Source organism: Pyrus communis, chromosome 7 (assembly GCF_963583255.1).
Source record: "Pyrus communis chromosome 7, drPyrComm1.1, whole genome shotgun sequence".
Lineage (NCBI taxonomy): Eukaryota > Viridiplantae > Streptophyta > Magnoliopsida > Rosales > Rosaceae > Pyrus > Pyrus communis.
The window spans coordinates 9,646,543-9,667,496 of NC_084809.1; the positions used below are offsets into that span (position 1 = coordinate 9,646,543).

Here is a 20,954-nt window from a genome sequence, read left to right on the forward strand (position 1 = left end):
AATTGGATATCAAATCATTCAAGTAAATTGAACTTGATAAGCCCGCTCACAAATGAAACGAACTTGATAAACTCACTTATCGTTAGATAGTAGTAATGGTAGTGAAAATTATAGTAGGAGCCTTAAATTGTTTCTAGTTCTGGGAGTAGTGGAGTTGGTTAGTAAGACGAACTGGGACAAGTCATCGACCCAAAATTAGTTCAAAACCCAGCCAATTGCACAAGTCTTAGTAAGCTAGGTGCACATATTGGCGAGATAATGTACGTATTTTTCTTCATTTTCGTACATTGCACAACATTAACTGAAAATTTTTATGTTCTGATCATTGATGCGATTAACGAGACCAACTCTATTGCTTGGCGTCTCAATACATTGGTGTTCAATATTCAGCCGACTGCTTGCAACTTGAAAAATATTTCATTTTGCCATATTTATTGAGAAGTAAATTTTGTGGTTGATGCGTTAGCTAAAATTGGTCATTTGTAGGGATGGGCAAAATATCTATGGATTTGGGTAACTACGGTTACCCACCCATTTAAAGCTCACGATTACGGTTATGAGTAACTATTTAGACGAATAAACGGTTATGGGTATAACTGTTTATCCGTGAAATTTAAAGGGGCGGTTATGGTTATTACCCGCTGTTATAACGGATATCCATCGATTATGGGTATTACCTGCAGTTATAACCGGTATCCATTTACCCATTTAATTTAATATATGTAAAATTAAAAAATAATAATAAAAACCCTAAATTTTCAATCCCTTCACCAAACTCAGAGTCTCAAACGCCTCGTCTCCCGCTGATCTCTCCCTCCTCGCTGCCCTCCCTCTCATCTCCACCGCTCATCTATCTCTCCTCGCCGCCCTCTCTCTCATGCTAATTGGTGTCGATGTTCCTAAATGGGATACTAATTCAATTTGTACATTTCTTTTGTAGGCCTCTTTTGATGACAACGAGTCAATGAGACTTCGTGATTGAACGTGCTAAAACATTAGTGTTCAAAAGTGTTTAGTTTCGGAATATTTTGGAGCTTTGAATCATCTAACATTTAAGATAATGACCACTTTTTGTTTTTAGAAGCTTTACTTTGCAATCATATGGATTATAATTAAAGACTTGCTTGGGTGTAGCAGAAAAATATCGTTCGTAAACTATTATTTCAATTATTGAAATTGTATGACGACTTAAATGATTAAAATAGGGAAATGTATGCTAAAATGTACCTATAACGGTGTTTAATTGTCAGAAAACGAAAATTATGACAAAATTTTCTTTTGTAATTTTCAAGTTGTTAAAAAAAAACATGTAGATGGGTGAAAAAAAATGGCAAATAGGTAAAAAAAAAAAAGGATGAACGGGTTCAAAAACAGGTAAATGGTTATGGTTAAATGGGTAAATAGGTACACGGTTATAGGTATGGTTAACTGTTTGTAAACGGTTATGGATATGAGTATAACCGTTTGTGCAATTACCCAACTAGTAAACGATTATGCGGGTATGAACATAAACGGTTATGAATAAATAACCTCGGTTACCCACCCGCCATAACCGCTGCCCATTCCTAGTTATCTGTCTCATGATTGTTAGGTTTAGTGATACACTCTTTCCTGTGAAGCTCGTGCTGCTTGGTTTTGGGATTTCTGTTTTAGTTCTTGCCCGAGGGCCTTCTCTTTGTAATTTTTATTCGTATATAAAAAATATTCTATCTTTCACATTAATAATTTTGTTATATAAGCTCATTGTCATCTCTAATTACAAGTCCGTCTTTTAGGGTAAGTTTTATCCCATAAGTTACGACAATTATTTTTCCTTTTTGTTACAAAAATTGTATGACTTTGCACAAGTTATGGCAATTGTTCGTATCATATTTATTGAATTTCTTTAGTTTAAGAGACGAGATTAACAATACAATCAATAAATGTATTCTATGTAGCTTAAAAATTAGTTGAGCAATCTTGCTCTTGTTCAGTCAAACCAAGCTTTCCTATATTTTTAAAACTGAAAACAATTGCCCAGCTAATTAACCAAAAACCACTTGAAATAACTTATAATTTCGTTCACGTCATGAAGGATAAGAATCTCAAACTTAACTAGAGCAAACCCTACCACCTTAATCATTTGATTAATTAATTTAAGCCACAATTTTTAAGAGAATAGAGCAGCATTCTCCACCCCTGCAAGGCTTGACTTTGGCACCTTAAAATCCTTTTCGTTTAACACTAGTTAGGGGGTTTCATCTTTGACTCATATATCAACCCTCAAGTGCTAAGCAATTAATAAAGGCTTTTTGGTCAAAATGGTTTCTGAAATTTGCATAACTTCTCATTTTGGTTCTTGAGATTTGAAATCAATAGAATTGGTCCTTGAGTTTGTCCACAATCAATCATTTTGGTCATTTTCATGAAAAATCTCTATAAAATGAGGATAATATGACAAAAATATCCTTGATTTTGGTCAAATCATTTTGGCCTATTGTTTATTAAATTGAGGGTAATTTTGTCATTTTGATCCTTATTTAACATAATTTTTCATCTAAGGACCAAAATGATTGATGGTGGACAATCTCATGGACCACTTATATGAATTTCAAATCTCAGGAATCAAAATAAGGAGTTATGCAAATCTTAATGACCATTTTGGCTAAAAAAATGGTTAATAAATTAATAAAAGAAGACCAAATAAATATAAAAGCAAAAAATGAACCAAAATACTAGTACATAATTATACTTTTTCGGCAAACTAAATACATGATGATAGATGATAGTTTGGTCTAATGACCCATAGTCTTTGTTGATGGAAGTTCAGGTCCTCGATTCAACTATCATGAACTACAATTGTGCTGCTATGTCATTCATTGCTGCATCGGACTTTTAACCTATCAAATTTTTGAAAAGTAGTGTTATTTACACACCTATTTTTACTTCTCACCCATCATTCTCAATTTTCAATTATCATCAGATCGAATGAATTGAGGAAGATTAATGGACAAAATGAACTTCAAGTGTGAACTATCGACTGAACTATAAGCTCTTTGCTTGCCAAACTCGTTGAGTAAGTGGAATTTTAGTGTTTATAACCACTTTACATATAAACATTGTAGTTTATGTATTTATTTTCTGTTATGGCAACACAACCTTATTAAGTAGTTTTTCGGTTTAGCGGTACTTTTATTCACTGTTAAAGAAAATTTCAAATTTAAGTCACATAATTGGAGATGACAATACATTTTAATTTATAATAAATTTGATACCTAATTGTTTCTAGCCTCGTTGACTTAACATAATTTTATTGCGGCAATATGATTAAATCGTGAAAGTCTACTAATTTCCCTATTATTTGTCAAGAGTATGACAGTATAATAACTTTTCTTTCAAATTGATATGATTTTATTGTTTATTTTTTTTCCGCTATTGTCAATTACATGAGATACATAATTCATTACCCGTACATACAAGTGACAATTAGAACAAGGAATCGAACGCATAAGTTTGTAGGTAAGGACACATGCGCACACTTGACCAACTGAACTACAAAATTTGCGTTTCCTACTCCTTAATGCCAAATAATATACTTATGATCACATCATTTATAACTAATTGATTGTAATTAGTTAGACTTTAGCACTCAAGTTTACTAATGGACTAATAATATGAACGGGATTTGATTGTTAAAGAATCAGCAGCACCCTTTGCTGATAACCAATCACAGCTGAACATGTGTTCAAGTTATTGATTTTTTAATCCAATTTAAACATGTATCCAATCATGATTGGTGATCAAGAGGAGGTGTTGATTGAAGTTCCATCCTGATAATATTAAGGAGAAAGTAGGAAGCGGCCAAAGCTGACAAGGAAGTGACTTGACTCAACTGGCAATCATCCGCCTCAGACAGCGGAGTGATGTCCATCGATTTTGGCTCCAGTGTTTGTAGGGATTATGTAATCATAGATTTCAATTTATTTTTTATTTTTTGTCAAAACAGATTTCTATTAATTATCAATACCAATATTTATTTTAATTAATCTAGATCTTCTAAGAAAAATAAAATAAAATAAGTGTCTAATTTTGTTTGTTTTGGTAGAGTGGATCCGAGATCTTTTTTTTTTTTTGGTAGGGTTGAAACTCACGCAATCATGTAATGATTTAATATTTTTCCATCATTATGGTAAAGAGCAACTTGCAAGATCTAGTTATTTAAATTAGATGCTTTTTTTCTTTTGTTTTTGGTAAGATACTTAACTGAGATGCTTAAGTCTTCCTATACAAAGTGGGATTCTTCCCCTTTAAGAAAAGGTAAGTAACACTATTACTAGCACAACTCTGGATCAATCTTTTAGTGTTACATCCTATGATCAAATTCATTCTTGTTATTCAAATTGATACCATTTTTCAGGAGTCAAGGTATGATGTTGCTTCATGTGGTACCGAAGTTGCATGAAAAAGAGAATTAATTTGTCATTAATGTGTGGTGGAATACTGTTCAAATTGATACCGTTTGATCTCCTAAGTGTATGATCAAAATAAAATGTCTCCAATGTAAATAAAATGTGTGGTGGGGAGGATGCAATAATGGATTCAAAAATGGTAGTGTTATTCACACATTCATTTTTACTTTTTCACGCTCTTGTTTGATTTCCTCTCGCTATCTCGCTTGTATAAAAAAATAAAAAAAAAGGTTATTTTTGCAAGAATAATTTCATAAGCATTACTTGTTGGTCGAGAAAAACGTTGGGTTAGCCACGTTATCATTGATTATGAAAGCAAGATTTTTTCGTACTTTTCTTTAAATTTTTGGATAAATTACGTAAATTTACCCCAATTATTCGTCGATTTTTTAACATTAAAATGTTATATTTCAATTATAAATTCGTTACAATGTCAGACATTCGTTAAATTTTCTGTCAATTTAGCTGTTAACTAATGATATGGCAGGCAACTGGCCACACACTCATCCAACTAGATTGACAAATTAACAAAATATTAAAAAATTAAAAATTTAGTAACAACAAAATTAACATAATAAAAAGGGTCCCACCATTAAGCTTAGCAATTCCTTCCCATCACCACCGTGCAATTCCTTCTCCCACGCCACCAGACACCACCCTCACCTTCACAACTCCGGTGAAGTCCTCTTCTTCTCCGGCCACCTGATTGGGGGTTAACTCCGCAACCCACACCTTGAACTACAAAAATCTATCACACTCACCCATAGCTGCAACTCGCAGCAACCTCAAAGCCTTAAAAATAAAAAATAAAAAATAAAAAGTCAAGTCCTCTACAACCATGGATTCAAAATCTCTGTCGTCCGATCCCTTCCGCCGTCAGAGCTTCAAATCAACCCTTGCCACTCAACCACGAAACTAGCCATTCACGATGTCTCTCTCTTCGCTTTTCCCCTCCAAAAATGTCATCTTCTTCAATATTTGCACATCTGCAACAACAGCCACTATAAAGCCCTGGGCTTCAGCAAGGCCCGAATTTCGATGAACGTCGATCCTCTTCACGACCGGCTTCTGCAACCCGTGCCCTGACTTGCGGCACCCCACTCTTGGCAACAGGGATAGGTGCAGATCTCCAAATGCAGATAGAGACCAAATTCCTGCAACAACCCACGCAAATCAAGAAGCTCAAAACCTTCAATATCTTCAGTCACCACACGCCCACTACCACTACAGACCCGACCCAGCACCTCTCTTTCCTCCATGCCTGGTCAACTCGCCCAACACCTCCCTCTCTCTCCTCCATAACCTTCAAACTTCATAATTGGAAGAGCCCAGAGAGAGAAGATATTTCAGAAATAATCGCCAGCGGGGAAAATCCAGTGGCCGGAGAAGAAGAGGACTTGGCCGGAGTTATGAAGGTGAGGGTGGCGTCTGATGTGGGAGAGGATAATGCACGATGGGGGAGGAAGAAATTGCCAAGCTTAGTGGTGGGACCCTCTTTATTATTTTAGTTTTGTTGTTACAAAATAATTTCTGAACTTTTTAATAAATTATTAATTTATCAATCTGGTTGGAAGAGTAAGTGGGCCAGCTGCCTGCTACGTCAACAGCTAGCAGCTAAATTGATAAAAAATTTAACGAATGTCTGACATTACAACAAATTTATAAACTAAGGTATGACATTGTAATGTTTAAAATATGAGGTATGTGATTATAATTCGACTAATAGTTGAGATAGTTTTGTGTAATTTAGCTTTAATTTTTTTTAATACATAACACTAAACGGCAAAAAAATGAGCTAAACTTTATAATGAGGCTAACTGTGACATCCCACATCACCCAGGGGAGTGATCCTTATATGTATATTCTCATCCCTACCTCGCGCAAGGCCTTTTGGGAGCTCACTGGCTTCGGGTTCCGTAGGAACTCCGAAGTTAAGCGAGAAGAGGGGCTAGAGCAATCCCATGATGGGTGACCCACTGGGAAGTTGCTCGTGAGTTCCAAAAAACAAAACCGTGAGGGAATGGTAAGCCCAAAGCGGACAATATCGTGCTATGGCGATGAAGCGGGCCCGAGAAGTGGTCCCACTCGGGGCAGGATGTGACATTTGGTATCAGAGCCTTACCCTGGTTGCGTGTGTGCTGACGAGGACGTCGGGCCCCTAAGGGGGGTGGATTGTGACATCCCACATCGCCCAGGGGAGTGATCCTTATATGTATATTCTTATCCCTACCTAGCGCGAGGCCTTTTGGGAGCTCACTAGCTTCGGGTTCCGTATGAACTCCGAAGTTAAGCGAGAAGGGGGCTAGAGCAATCCCATGATGGGTGACCCACTGGGAAGTTGCTCGTGAGTTCCCAAAAACAAAACCGTGAGGGCGTGATCGGGGTCCAAAGCGGACAATATCGTGCTACGGTGATGGAGCAGGCCCGGAAAGTGGTCCTCCCCAGGTCGGGATGTGACACTAACAATAATAATTTGATTCGAATTCGCGTTTAGGATAATCAAAATTAAGATCTATTACTTGCACATAAAGAAAAATACTATTAAATCGTAATAAGAATTCCTTAAAAGAGTTCTCTCTCAAAAAGTACATGGATAATGCCATTTCACCCACCAATCTTATTTTTCTTAAAAACACAGAAAGATAGGTGTTATGGTCAATAAAATATTAAAGAATATGAAAGCATTGATGCAACTTGATGACGCATCACCCGGGGAAAACGTAATAATAATATTTTTATAGTTCAACACGCAATTTTCAGTTACAACTATATTTTTTTTTCTCTAATGATAATTTCACTAAATCTTTACGATCAAAATTTCCTCACAACAATGCCACTAAAGTTCAACAACATGTCACTTTAGTCCTAGTTTATATAAAAGAAAAAGTATATTTCTTTGCTTTTCTCAATTTTGCATCTCTCGTTTCACATCTTTGGATGGAAAATTATTTTCCTGATTTATAATTATGAATATCATTCTTGATTTAAATTTATATTCTTTTAATTAAATTATGCTATCAGATAATTAATTTAAAATATTTTTTGAATAAAATATTAATTTGACAATTGTTATTTAAACGTGCGATCCCAATCGATAACAATTAATAGTATTAATTTTTCAATATTAAATTTGTGCTCTTCAAAATTTTGAACCTTTTTATTTTTAACAAAAAAAAAAGAAGTAGAAAACCTTTTCTTTTCCAACCACTTAAGAAAAATACAAAAATAAACCCACAAGAAAAAAGAAATATAAAAATAAAAAATAAGATGATTTTTTTTTTTTTTAACAAACGACATTATATAGTCTAAGAGGGTGAAAAAGTTGGCTAATATGGTTCAAATAGGCTCAGACGAGAATCAACTTACGACCTCTTATTTACAAAGTAAAAAAGAAATATCATTATACTGTAATCTTAGATGGTAAAAAATAGAATTTACAGAGAAAGAGAGAAAATGGGGAGACTTACGATTAAAAAAATTTAGGCTAGGTGTCATTATCCCAAGGAAAGTGTCGGTGTGCTGTGCTGTGAGAAGGAAGACTTACAATTACAAAATGCATTTCTGAGTACCATGTGATCTGATACACTTCCTGTGCTGGACATTTTGCCTTTAAAGTTTTTCATTTTTGATTCAAAACTACAATCTCTCACCCTCCTTTTCCCCAACTGTTTATTACCCAAGTGCCTTGCTTGGTTTCCTAGTGCTCCAATCCATCACCACCTACTGGGGCTTCATCTCTCTCTCTCTCTCTCTCTCTCTCAGCAGAGTTAGTGAGAGGGTGTATTTTGAGGTGATCGAGTAGGATCTGTGACTGTGAGTGAAGGAGAGTTCTTATTTTTTGTAGAGAGAGAAAGAGATGGGTGTGGATTTGAGGCAGGTAGTGGCAGGAGTACTGACACTGGCAATGTTTGTGATGCTTGGGAACATGATTAAGAGAGACCATTTTGATTCTGTTGAAGTAAGTCCACAAAACCCATCATTAATCTCTCTCCACAATGCTAAAGATCATCACTTTACTGCTTTTTGTTTGATTTTTTATTGCAGAATAATCAAATTTTATGTCACTGTGCAATAGCATTTTCTCTGCTTCTGGGTTTACTGTTTCATTTGATTTGTCATCTTTGATGGGTTTTCATTGATTTGTTGTAATCGAAGTTTAATCACAGCAAGTTTCAATCTTTGTGATTTGGGTCACAGTAGATTTGTTGATGTAGATTTACGCCATTTTGTTAGAAATTGAGAGGCAAAATGGATTCAAAACTTAAAATATTCAAAACATTTCTATTGCTTGAAGAATTTGATTTGTTATCCAAAAGATTTGTATGTTCCCCCCTCAGTCATTTGGCACACTTCACTTTTCGGCGTTTTCGCTCTAGAAGAGTTGCATAGAGTTCATGTCTCATGTAGATTTTTTTTATGAAGTTTACATTGTTTAATTTCAGCAGACAGATTTGAGCATCGATTTCAGGGATATTGTGTGATTTTCTTATCTTTTGATTTATACAGGAGAAATTTCCTGGAGGAGGAGGAAGAGATACCCTAGAAACTTCCGAGTATTCAAAGGAGGGCCTCGGTAGCTTCGCTAAGAAGAATGGCGGACCTTGGAAAGATGATGGCGAGGAGCTAAAACAGTGTTGGCCTAAGCCATCTGGTAAGTTTTCATTGCATTTTGAAATCATTGGTAATTTCATATGCTGTTTATTGCAATGATCCGTTGCCTAATTACTTTTCGTAATTTCTTATCTTGTTACCTGGCTAGCAGATGATGTAGAGCAGACGGAGGGGTATGTCCTGTTCTCATTAACAAATGGCCCCGAATACCATGTTTCACAGGTATTTAACGAACTGTTGATCTCGTTGATAAAGTTATTAATTTGGAATGTTTAAAATCCTGGGTCTTTTTGTAAAGATTTTCTGTTGTACATTCCTACATTAGCCATTTCATTTGTAAGCCAATTCGCTATTCACTCAGTAATCTGTTCCTTGGCATTCTTCAGGTCGCGGATGCTGTTGTTGTGGCAAGGTATCTAGGGGCAACACTTGTACTTCCTGATATTAGAGGGACCAAACCAGGGGATGAGAGGTCAGTCGCTAATGCTCTATTAAAACCCTGTTTTCCTTTGATTATTTATAGGTTAAGAACAAGTAATACTTCTTCCCGTGTTGCTGCTGTCATTGTGCTTGTGTTGGGTTTTGGCAGTAAAAATATACTGTTTTACTCTATCTGAACTTTGCTGATATCTTCTCTACTAATACCATAAAAGAATTCTTTGTTTCGATTTAGATAAAAGATTTTGGCAAACAACTAATTTAACTGAAATTCCAGGAACTTTGATGAGATTTATGATGTCGAGAAGTTTATAAGTAGCCTGGATGGTGTGGTCAAAGTAGTAAAAAAACGACCTGGTAAATTATCCACAAGGAATCTTGCCGCTGTTAAGGTTCCCAATCGGGTTACAGAAGATTACATTGTTGAACACGTGGAACCAATTTATAGATCAAAGGGCAACATAAGGTTGGCTACTTACTTTCCTTCAGTTAATATGAAGAAGACAGAAGGAAAGAGTTCTAGCGATTCAGTTGCATGTTTGGGAATGTTTGGAACATTAGAGTTGCAACAAGAGATCAGTGAAGTGGTCGAATCAATGGTTGAGCGTCTGAAAACTTTGAGCCGCAAGTCAGATGGCCAATTTGTAGCAGTGGACTTGAGGGTTGACATATTGGAGAAGAACGGTTGCCAAGGAGGAGATGAAAGTGGAACAAAAAGTTGCTATAATGCACAAGAGATTGCTTTATTCTTGAGGAAACTTGGATTCGCAAAGGATACCACAATCTATTTGACCGAATCAAAATGGGACAGCAGTCTTGATGCTCTGAAAGACATCTTCCCGAAAACGTATATCAAGGTGCACACTTCTCCTGTTATGCCTTGAATTTTTTACTATGTTTCAGTTTCTTTCCGAAGCCCATATCATTGCAATGCATTTTCAGATGTAGATTTTGTACTTAATGAGTCTGGAATTCATTGCAGGATGGCATTATCCCAGCGGACAAGAAATCAAAGTACCTGGATTCTGAGGGGTCTGAATTCGAGAAGATCATTGACTTCTACGTGTGCGCGCAAAGTGATGTATTTGTACCAGCCATTTCAGGTTTGTTCTATGCAAATGTGGCAGGTAAGAGAATCGCGTCCAGTAAAACTCAAATACTTGTCCCAGCTGACATCCCCGGTGCCTCTGCATCTCCCTCCAAATTCATCACACATTATGTCTCGAAGAAGAACCATTTGGCTTATGCGTGCTACTGCTAATGTCTTTCCGTGAGAAGAAACCCGGGAAAAGGAAAGGCGTGGCAGATGTATCGAAGCCTTCAAAGACGGTGTTAGCTTTCGCTACTTACCTCATTCGAGGTTTAATTGGTTACGCAGATTGGACAGGCTAGTTTGTATAATGTATACTTAATCTCGGTTACAAGAACCTTGAACAGAAATTGTCTGTTAAAAATGATCTTTTGAAGACGGTGTTTGATAGGGCAGGAAATTCTGAACCTTTAAATGGTTCATATCATTTGTTGTTTGATTATATGTACCATAACATTTTTCCTTATATTCATTCTAATATTATTTGTCATATTTTCCAAATCTGGTTGAACAGGAGCATTATTTGTTGCTGCACATGCCTTTTTACCGACGGAATGCAATTATGTCTCTCTTATCACGTGTCTGTAAAAACATAATATGGACATTTATACAGTGCAAATATGTGACTAGTAAAACGCTTAATTAGGGAATGATTTTTACACACAGTGGCGGATTCAGGAAAAATTATCTGAAGTTGCATGTAATATATATTTTTTTAAATAATAAGAAGGGTGACTCTTCTTTGAGGCATTTTATCAAACAGTTAGAGGACATATATGAAGTTCTATTCTAACCTTTAAAAGGGGTAACATCCAAGTTATTCATGAAGATTCATCGAAGGGTTAGTTGATCCCCCTTGCCCCTTAGTGCCCTCGTCTATGTCTACACTGCTCTTTTTGTCTTATGCACTTCTATTACTTTTGATGGTTGATGCGCTTTTGATTTTTTGTTCAATCCAAAGGCCGTAACCAAAGAAAAAATTGTGGGAGGAAAACAGGAGATTGCAGAAAATCACTTCCCTTTAATTAAACCTATACACCCAACAAGGTCAACAGATAAAACAAAAGATCATATCTGTTTGGATCTTGGAACAAAAAGAAAAATGGATAAAAAAAGGAGAGTTGAATCAGGATCCAAGGTAGTTTTGTCCACAGAGGACAATACTAAATCTGACACAGTTCATATGTTGAAGAGATTTTTCAATGTGATCGGAACATAGGATGGTACACCACGTGTTACTATATAAGTGATGAAATATGTAAAAAATTAATAACTTAAAAAATACAATTTTTCACCATTTATATAAAAACAGGTGGTATTACTATCCGTATTTTGACCACAATAAAAACCTTCTCCATATGTGCAAGTGTAGTATAATCATGTAATTGCGGGTTCTTAAAAAATAAAAATAAAAATAAAAACAAGAGTAGTTAGATAAGAATATTCGAATCTAATGATGTGTCACGTTTTATCTTCCACTTAGTCTTTATCTTTGGCAGGAGTCACAGAACCCATTTATATTCTGAAACTTGTCTACAATTTTTAGCTGTAAATTACAAACCTTGAAATAAATAAATAAATTTAAGAAAAAAAAACCTCCTAAGCCAATTGGATCTCAGAAAATAAATGTCATCTTATTTGGAAGTGGTCATTCATTTTGTTTCATCAAGAATTTATACGGAAATAATTTTCACACACTTTATAACTTTTTTCGGCAATTAATTTTTATTTATTTATTCAATTAAAATACTATAAGTAAATATGAGTGTGTACGAGAGGAATTGTATTCACGAATATTACTTTCCTTTTTAGATTCATCTATTGAAGAAAATGAATAACAAAATGGTTAAACTATATTTATAATTTTTAAGCTGTACAATAATTTCATTTTCAGTTAAGTATCTTGTATGATATTGTTAACCCAACCACTGCATTTTCATTCTATTACTAATTTAATTTGAGCTTGAGCCTGAGTTCATAGTTTCATTGAGGGTGAAACTGCTTTTTCTTTGGTTTTTTTTATTAATTTTTTTATTTTTGGGAGAAAGAATAAGTAAAAAAAGAAACAAAGAAAAAAAATGGGAGGGGTAAGGATTAGTCGTCTCTCTAATCTTCTTCTCTTCTGATTTAACAGTTAAGTGTAATAAAATAAGTAAATAAAAGGGACAAGCGAGCCGTCTTAGCTCAGCTGGTAGAGCGCGTGGCTTTTAACCACGTGGTCGTGGGTTCGATTCCCACAGACGGCGGAATGATTTGAGTTTTTGGTCGAATGTGTTTTTTTTTTTGTCGAATGTGTTGTTTTCTGTATTGTATGGAGTTGGATCGGAGCCCAGACTTGTCCGAGAGCCTACGGGGCAAGTCGAACTTGACCTGGCTGGTGGGATTTTTGGGTCCAGCTTTATAATTTATTCTTGTTGTAAAACTGTGTGACTATCCGTATAATTTGACTAAAGATGAAAGAATGGAAGTCAAAATTGTAAGGCTAAAATTGTAAGCTTAAAAATAGTATAAGTTTGGTTTTTACTATTTTGGTATGCAAAGTGTTTTTTTTCATACCTTTAAAGAGGTGTGGATCAGAATCCCCATATATAGTTCAAATCCGAGTTTAATTATTTTGAGATTTTCTTAAAATATGCATAAGCTAAACTACAATACTGTGCATAAAATATGAAATCTTTCTTCTGATTCAGATGAAAGAACAACACACATTTTGCATCACACCTTCGCTGCCGGGGCTTAAAGGATCGGAGGAATGTGTCAGGTTCTTGGTGATCAAAGGATTCCCTGTTAAAGGGAGCGGCGAGAAGGAGTGATTCGCGACGGGTGGGAGTAGTGACCAGGAATGAAAAAGACGAATTCATGACTTGTTGCACAAGATATTATACAATCCTCGATCCTGCAATAGAATTCCTTGCTGCGAAGTGGGGGTTGTACTTTGCTTAATTTGGAGCTCGGCTTTAGGGACATTGTTTTCGAGCTGGATTGCAAGGAGTTCTCTACGAAGCCCTTTTCGAGCTCATTTCGCGTTATCAGTTGTCAATGGCAGGGCAGCAACGCCGGGATAATTGGGCTTCCCGCTCTTTGTACCATTTGGGGAGGATGCATACATCTCTGTACTATGTGCAATAAATTTAAAGACTCACAGCAATAGAGAAATACAAAATCATTCGGTCAATTTTGGTGTTTACGTCTCCAACGTTATTTCACATAATCGAAAACATTGACTCTACTTTTAGCTAACTTAGTAACTCCACATCGAACACACTTTGTTATCCGTCTTCTGGAACTTTTCTTCACCAGGCAACGGACCTCCTCCGCTCGTCAATAGTCAGCCCACGTCAGCAGCGCAACCTTGTCTCCAGCACTATTTTTACTCGAGTGTGTATTGTTGATGCCTTGCCCTCTAAGTTTCTGCCAAACTGCAAAACACATTAACTGCAGTATATATCAAGATGCCATGAATGTACAGCATAAAGAGGAAAATCGGGCATTAATGTTGGAATGAGTGAACCATATCTGACCCGTTTGGGGTGTGAGGCTTAGTCGAGTCTTGTCCCATAGAGTCCCGCCCTTGGGACGGGCGGAGGGGACTTGTTGTCCCTAATATGTAGGGCAGTTAGGCCAGTTTAATCGTCCAAGTAATGATATGTCCCCGCAGCTTTTTGTTCCCTATCTTTGGTTGTTTTCAACTTGTTGATTCTCGAGCGATAATTAGTAGGATCACGTCTGAATGTGATATCCAGTTGCTGCATTTGCCACATTACAAAACTTACTCAGATTTATTATTATTTATGTAAAAAAAAGTTAGCCGATCCCACTTAGTAGGAAAAGGCTTTGTTGTTGTTGTTGTTTGTATGTAAAAAAAGTCACAGATAAAAAGGTTGCAAGAGTTACAGATAAGAAAAGGTTCATCCCAGGTTAACAACGATTGAGGAGAATTGGCAGTACAATCAACTCCTGGCTTCCCGTCATAGACGATCACTCTATCTGCCAGGTACGTACGTAGCCATAATGAAATCGTGCTCAACCATCAACGCAGTTTTCTTCGCATGGAGGATAAACCTCCTTATGACTTTTGCAGCGACGATGCACTGCTCAGAATCAAGGTACGCACTTTTCAAGTTGTTCAGATTAACACAACTTTTGTTTGACATGTTAGTTTGTATGCGGATTGTAAGAGACCGACAATTTACATGAGTCGTACCCAGCGTATTACTCAATAAATGAATACTCGATGACATTAATAAAGCTAATATTACCAACGAAAACAACACATATTACTTGAAAAGCGTAAGAAAATCCTTTGTGGCCCCATTCGGACTGCTGCACCCTCTTTGTTACCCTCACTTCTTCTTCTTCTTCCTTCTCATCTCCCTCACCATCACCCTCGTCCTACACCTAATTCTAAATATGAGAAACCGATCACCGTGAATACACCTCTGGCAAAGAACCAAAGTCTGGCAACAAGCGTGCACACTCAGGGCGCAGAGTCCAATCGAATTATGTCGTTTACCATGTGTAAAACGAGATTCTAATATTTAAATTAGAATCTTTTAGATATTTTGTTATTTGTTTAATTTCTTGCCTATTTGAACCTATATGGTTTCTAGGGTTAAGTTCCATTATAAATAGGTCATATTGACGTTAAGTTTGCAAAAAATTCATATTATTATCGATAAACTTTGAAGTCTTCTCTATGTTTTGGTGAATTCCGAATTGCTGGCGACTTCAACTTATTTGGTAGTGGATTCTAGCGTGAGAATTTTGATCGATATCCCTTGTCATATATCCGGATGCGTGAGGTTGGGCTTGTTTCTTTTTCATTATTTTTATCTTAAATAAAATATAATTTAGTAACTGAAAATCTGTGTCGTCTTCCCCAACCGTCCAATTTCTCTGACGTTCGCTGATACCCAAAAACGACGACGTAGTCTGAGTGAGGATGGAAAAAAACGAAAACGGCGTCGTCCCGCAGCACGAGGAGTCTAAGATGGTGGATTTTGGCCCTTCGTCAAAGGGAGACGACGGCTTGCTTGAATCCCTTCCGACCAAAAAAACAAAGCTCAGATTTTTCCGTAAGCCCGTCCCGAAATATTTTAGTACGTTCTCTCCTGTTCCTTTTCTACTTTCTTTGTTTGGTGTTGGATAAATATCAATGATTTGTGACAAATTATACATGTTAATAATAAATGTGAATAAATATATTTTACAAAATATAAACATAATGCAATAATAAGTATACATATAAAAATCGAGGCTTACGTACTGCAATGTCCTTGAAACAGAAATTTCGTTCGTTTCGTCCATACTCAATGCTTGTAGTTCTACAGACATCTACTTGATCAGGATTCAATGATCAAGTTAAAATTCTAGCACTGGAAAACTTAACTTCTGGCGAATGAAATTTCTATTCAAAATTTCCAACATTTGGCTAATTCTTTTCAAAGCGCAAATCTTTTTGGTGCTTCTACTTGGTTGCTTGACAAACACGTAATAGATTTTATATTTGGTTTCTAGAATCTAGGGAACTGTTGACTGTTCTTTTGAGGAGAAACTGTAGTGTTACCCAATTTGGTATCTGTAGGGTAAAATGGGACTTTCATATATGGGTGTACCGTGGATGGATCAGGCATGTATATTAAATTGACTATCTTAATATGTCCACAGAATACCTAACGCATATCCGTAATGCTTTTTTGGTATGTCTGAGGCACTCGGATGGCCTCTGGTGGATGGTGAAAACTAAACCATCCAATTTTAATAGAAACGAAAGGGCTTAAAACTATTTCAAATTGTATTGGCTAAATCTTAGGGTACCACTGTACCAGCGAACTAAACTGTTTCATCTCTATGGCTGCCTTTGCCTTGTCATGTGCAGAAAATAATATAACAAAGGTTTGGCCGGTGGTAGAATCTGCTCTACTAGAGCATGACATGTCAGGTGAACTGGTATGTCATAATAAATGTTGTTTACAAAAAGTCTTATGTTGAGTTTGTACATCGGTTATCAATATTTGTGTTCTCAACTGCGTATCTGGATTGATGAGATTTTATTTCAAATTATGGTCAGGTTGATAATTGCATGAGAGTCTCAACTACTGAAAAGACTAGAGACCCAAAAATTATTGACAAGGCTAAGGGTCTTACTCGCCTTTTGGCAAGAAATTTTCCTGCCCATCTGGTACAAATACCAGATTCTTTGTGATTGTTTTGTTATATGCAACTTATGATTGTTCTTTGTGTTCAAATGATTTGAAGTAGTTCTTAAGGTTTAGCTTTGTTCTTTCCATGCAATGTTGTTTTTCTCTTCAAAGATGCAACAACATCCCAATAATATGTGTGTATGTAATATTGCATATAGATAGGATAGGAACCCCATTTTTTTAGAGGGATCCCGCTTCTCTGTTCATGGAGCGGGTCCCGCTTATGATTGTCGTCCTATATACATCTATAGCTTTATATCAGAACAATTTTACATTTGAATGAAAATTTAAGAATCAAATTTATCTACCTTTAGTTAAGAATCTAAGATATGATGTATATGTACACTGATTTTTCTTTCTTGCTTGAAAACTCCAAGCATTTCTTTTTTCGTGGCACTGGTCTTTGTTTGAGCTATCCTCTATTAGTTTCTCATTTGAGTGCTCAAGATTTTGATTTCAGGCAATAAAAGTACTAAATGATGAAATGAAATACACTATGATCATGATTGGGCCCAAAAAATACGGGATTGACTTGGTGGGTATCTCGTAAATTCCCCTTCTCCTTATTTGTATGATGTTAGAAAAGTATACATTTTGTTTACGACGTAGGTCTAGTGAATAAGGAATGTGAGAACAATATCAGGAATATGAGCCTTTGGGTGTTCCATCACCTACTTGATGGAGAGGGCTACGCAAATTTACTTTCCCTTGTTCTAATATCTCTACAATTGTGTACAGGAGAATTTCTATAAACGGCGTGGACGTCTCATAGGTCCAGAGAAATCCACTTTAAAGGTGCATAAAGTGATATTGATTCTGTGCTTTACTGATCTTCCCACTAAAAGAAAATTAATTCCTTGTTCTGCCTGATTTTCTAATTTTTGACGATATATATGATTGGGACTCAGGCACTTTGCAAGGTGACGGGCTGTTATGTTATTGTTTCTGTAAGTGTTACCGTTCCTTTTGATTTCGTTGGTCCCATTGCATAGTTGTTTTTCTAGTGTTCCGACCTCCAGATGAGGTATGAATTATAGATTTGATGATTTTTGATTTACCTGTAAACTAGGGGTTCAGTGTTCCCGCCACTGGTTCGTCTGAAGGATTACAGGTAGTCAAGAGGATTGTGGACGATTGCTTTCAGAATGGAACGTCCCCTGCATCCCTTATCTGGCTTGAAAGGAGACGTAAAGTGGTGAATATTCTCAAGGCTTTGTGTTTCTGAATTATGTTCTTCTGTCACCGGTGTGGCAACATTATGTTTCCAGTGAATAGACCATCGATGCTGTTGATCTTTGTTTAAATGCACGGTCCAGATTCAGTCTTACAATGTCATTATGTGAAACAGTGCGGCAAGAGAACATGACACCATATATGTGACATTCTTTCTCAGTTTAAAGAAGTTATTTGCTTCCTAAGGTATTGCTGATCACATGCACTCTCCTCTTGTGGGCACAGGCTGAGAAAATTACTGTCGATAAGCCATTTGGCCAAATTGGAATTAGACCTAGCATTGATGTTGGTCGTTACCTTTGTTCATCCCTACTGGTAATACTTCCGGAGTTCCTACTTTTAACATTTTACAACAGTGAACAGGATCTAGAGCTTTTGATTGTAACTTGTTATATAAGAGGCAACTTTTTATGCTTTTAGATATTGACATGCTTCGAATTGGTTGTTGTCAACAGGAACTCGTGAAAACCCAATTGATTTGCTGTGAACATACACATAAAAAGTTTTACGAAGCACTGCATCAGGGACATTTTGGAAATGTGCTAGAGATGATACAAGATACAGATGTGCTGGAGAAAATAACAGAAAAGTTCATCTCTTGGGTAAGTAATTAATTAGTTTTGTATTTAAGCTATATTAATGCGACTGAATAGGCTTCTCAGTGTTTTCCCTGTAAGTGCTCGCTCTGCGCTGAACATTTTTGCACTGATCGTGTGAAACTTATAGGGTTAAAACCATGATTAATGTGCTGGAAATATCAATATTTCCATTTTGGTTTATCCCTTTTATGTTTAAAAGTATTGCCAGTCTCAATAAAGGATGGCTTGTTTGCTGTTAATGAGCATGTTTTCTACAGGATTCTCCGGAAGTGCATGCTAATACAGCAGAGACACTTTGTGCTGTAGCAAGGTTCGCTCCACCTGGACTTGCTACTAAAATATCTAGCCCAAGGTAGCATTATTTCTTCTTACATTTACGATAAATTGATGTTGATTGCATTTCTGCTCTAAGATTCTGCAGTGAGTTCATTTTGTGCACATTTTACGCAGTTTTATAGGAAGATTGTTCCGGCATGCTTTGGAGGACTCACGACCGCAATATGTTCTTATTAACTTATTGTCAGTGTGCTTGTATTTGTTAGACCCTACGAGGCTAAATTCGAGAACATATGAGAATTTTGGTAGACTTCAAATTACTCATGGATCTGTAGATACTGCTAATTCCGAGACTGTTGTTGGCATGCTGGAGATCCTAGGTAAAGTTAACTCCTTAGTTTGGTCATTTGGTACGTGGTACTTGCATTCAGTTAGGTTGGTGCTCACGACTACTTGCATTATGTTTTCGGTTTTAATTTTAAATTATTGCGGTCTGATCTTTCCTCGACTCCACATAGGATTCTGCCCAATTTTGGACTTGTCCTATCCTTTGTTCTTCTGTGTAGCAAAAGGACGTGTAGATAATTTCGGATTGGTCAAAAAATTGATGCTGCAAAGCATGCTATGATGCAGGTGATTTGCTGAAGCTTTTGGATGTTTCAACGGTGGACAATGTGTTGCTAACTACATATGGCAAGTTACAGCCACCTCTTGGACAACATCGTTTAAAGATTGTAGAGTTCATTGCAGTATTACTGAGGGTGGGTGGTGAAACTGTTGAGAAGGAATTGATTCGTCTCGGAGCAATACAAAGAATTTTAGACTTGTTTTTCAAGTAAGTTTGAGAATTTTCTTGTCCAAGAAAGAGTGTTTTTTATACAAGGTCTTACTTCCCACGCTTTGTTCTCCAGGTACCCATTTAACAACTTTGTCCATCACCACATAGAGAACATAATAGTATCATGTTTAGAAAGCAAGAATGCTCCTCTCGTACAACATCTTCTTTGTGAGTGTGATCTTGTCGGAAGAATACTTACAGCAGAAAATAATTACACATTAGAAACTGATCCAAACCGGCCGACAGTTCCTGATGAGGGTAGATCCCCACCCAGGTTAGGGAACATTGGACATTTAACACGTATATCCAACAAAATCATTCAACTGGGAAACAACAATAGCGAGATTCAGGCATATTTGCAGGTCCATACTTTTATTTCTTCATATATATGTTTCTTTTTCTGTGAGGTTCTAATATTTATATACTGGAATAAATATTTACATGAGAAGCATTCTTATCAGGAAAATAGAGAGTGGACCGATTGGCATACGAATGTCCTATCAAGGCGTAATACTGTGGAGAATGTCTTTCTATGGGCTTGTGGGTATGTTTTCCTCTCAAAAGTAGTTGGTTTGAACCTGAAAAGTAACTCACCGTATTGGTTACATTCAGTCAGTGTTTTCATTTGTGGTTATGTCTGATGTATCACTGTTCTGTTGTTTACATCTACGCCAAGTATTTGTGTTCGGAGCTAAGCTAAGTATTCGTGGTGTAATCAATTGTAACAGGAACCCGGCAGTACAGGAGGAGAAGTGTGATATGGAAGATGATTATAGAGCAGTTGAGCTGATACTTCCTACAAGCCCCTGTAGAAAAAAAAGGCGTTGCTCGCCTACAGATAATGATAGCGAAGATGTTAGAACATCTGAACTGGAAGACCAGAAGATATAGTGGAAGCGTTTTCATGATCAAGTTTGAGCATCTCCTTATGTATTGAGTGTTACTGAATTTGAAAAACTGATTTAAGGACGGAAGATTTTGTCAGCTTCGTTCTCTGGTCTCACTTGTCCAAAGTCGTTGCAAGCATTTTGAAATGAAGCATATATGCATGGAGAAGAACACGGTGACTGATTTTCTGACTAGGTTGAGTTTCTTCATTGATGTAGGATGCTCCTTTGAATCTGCACCCTCTATTTTCGGTTATCATCCTTCTGTCTTCGGATGAACCAGCTGGAGTTGCAAGGCCAAAGGCCGTTTGTATAAGCCTAGTGAGCTAGT

The 20,954-nt window shown here is 36.5% G+C and overlaps 1 protein-coding gene and 1 non-coding gene across 2 annotated transcripts; both read left to right on the forward strand.

The window, feature by feature from the left end:
* Window positions 1–8,163: 8,163 nt before the first annotated feature.
* LOC137739223 (protein MANNAN SYNTHESIS-RELATED 1-like) lies at window positions 8,164–11,079 on the forward strand. The gene is made up of 6 exons (XM_068478772.1): window positions 8,164–8,406; window positions 8,955–9,099; window positions 9,211–9,281; window positions 9,446–9,531; window positions 9,775–10,354; window positions 10,480–11,079. The coding sequence occupies exons 1-6, from the start codon at window positions 8,305–8,307 to the stop codon at window positions 10,756–10,758; spliced, it is 1,263 nt and encodes a 420-aa protein (XP_068334873.1). The 5' UTR covers window positions 8,164–8,304; the 3' UTR covers window positions 10,759–11,079.
* A 1,681-nt stretch (window positions 11,080–12,760) lies between these two features.
* On the forward strand, window positions 12,761–12,833 carry TRNAK-UUU (transfer RNA lysine (anticodon UUU)). Its single transcript has one exon. It is a non-coding gene; the product is annotated as a tRNA-Lys (tRNA).
* Window positions 12,834–20,954: the final 8,121 nt, after the last annotated feature.

Bases quoted from the DNA above. Each gene is read 5' to 3' on its own strand.
- LOC137739223 (XM_068478772.1), top strand. From the start codon at position 8,305: ATGGGTGTGGATTTGAGGCAGGTAGTGGCAGGAGTACTGACACTGGCA. The intron at 9,282-9,445 runs GTATTTAACGAA...GGCATTCTTCAG, and splicing joins CCGAATACCATGTTTCACAG to GTCGCGGATGCTGTTGTTGT. The intron at 9,532-9,774 runs GTCAGTCGCTAA...CTGAAATTCCAG, and splicing joins ACCAAACCAGGGGATGAGAG to GAACTTTGATGAGATTTATG.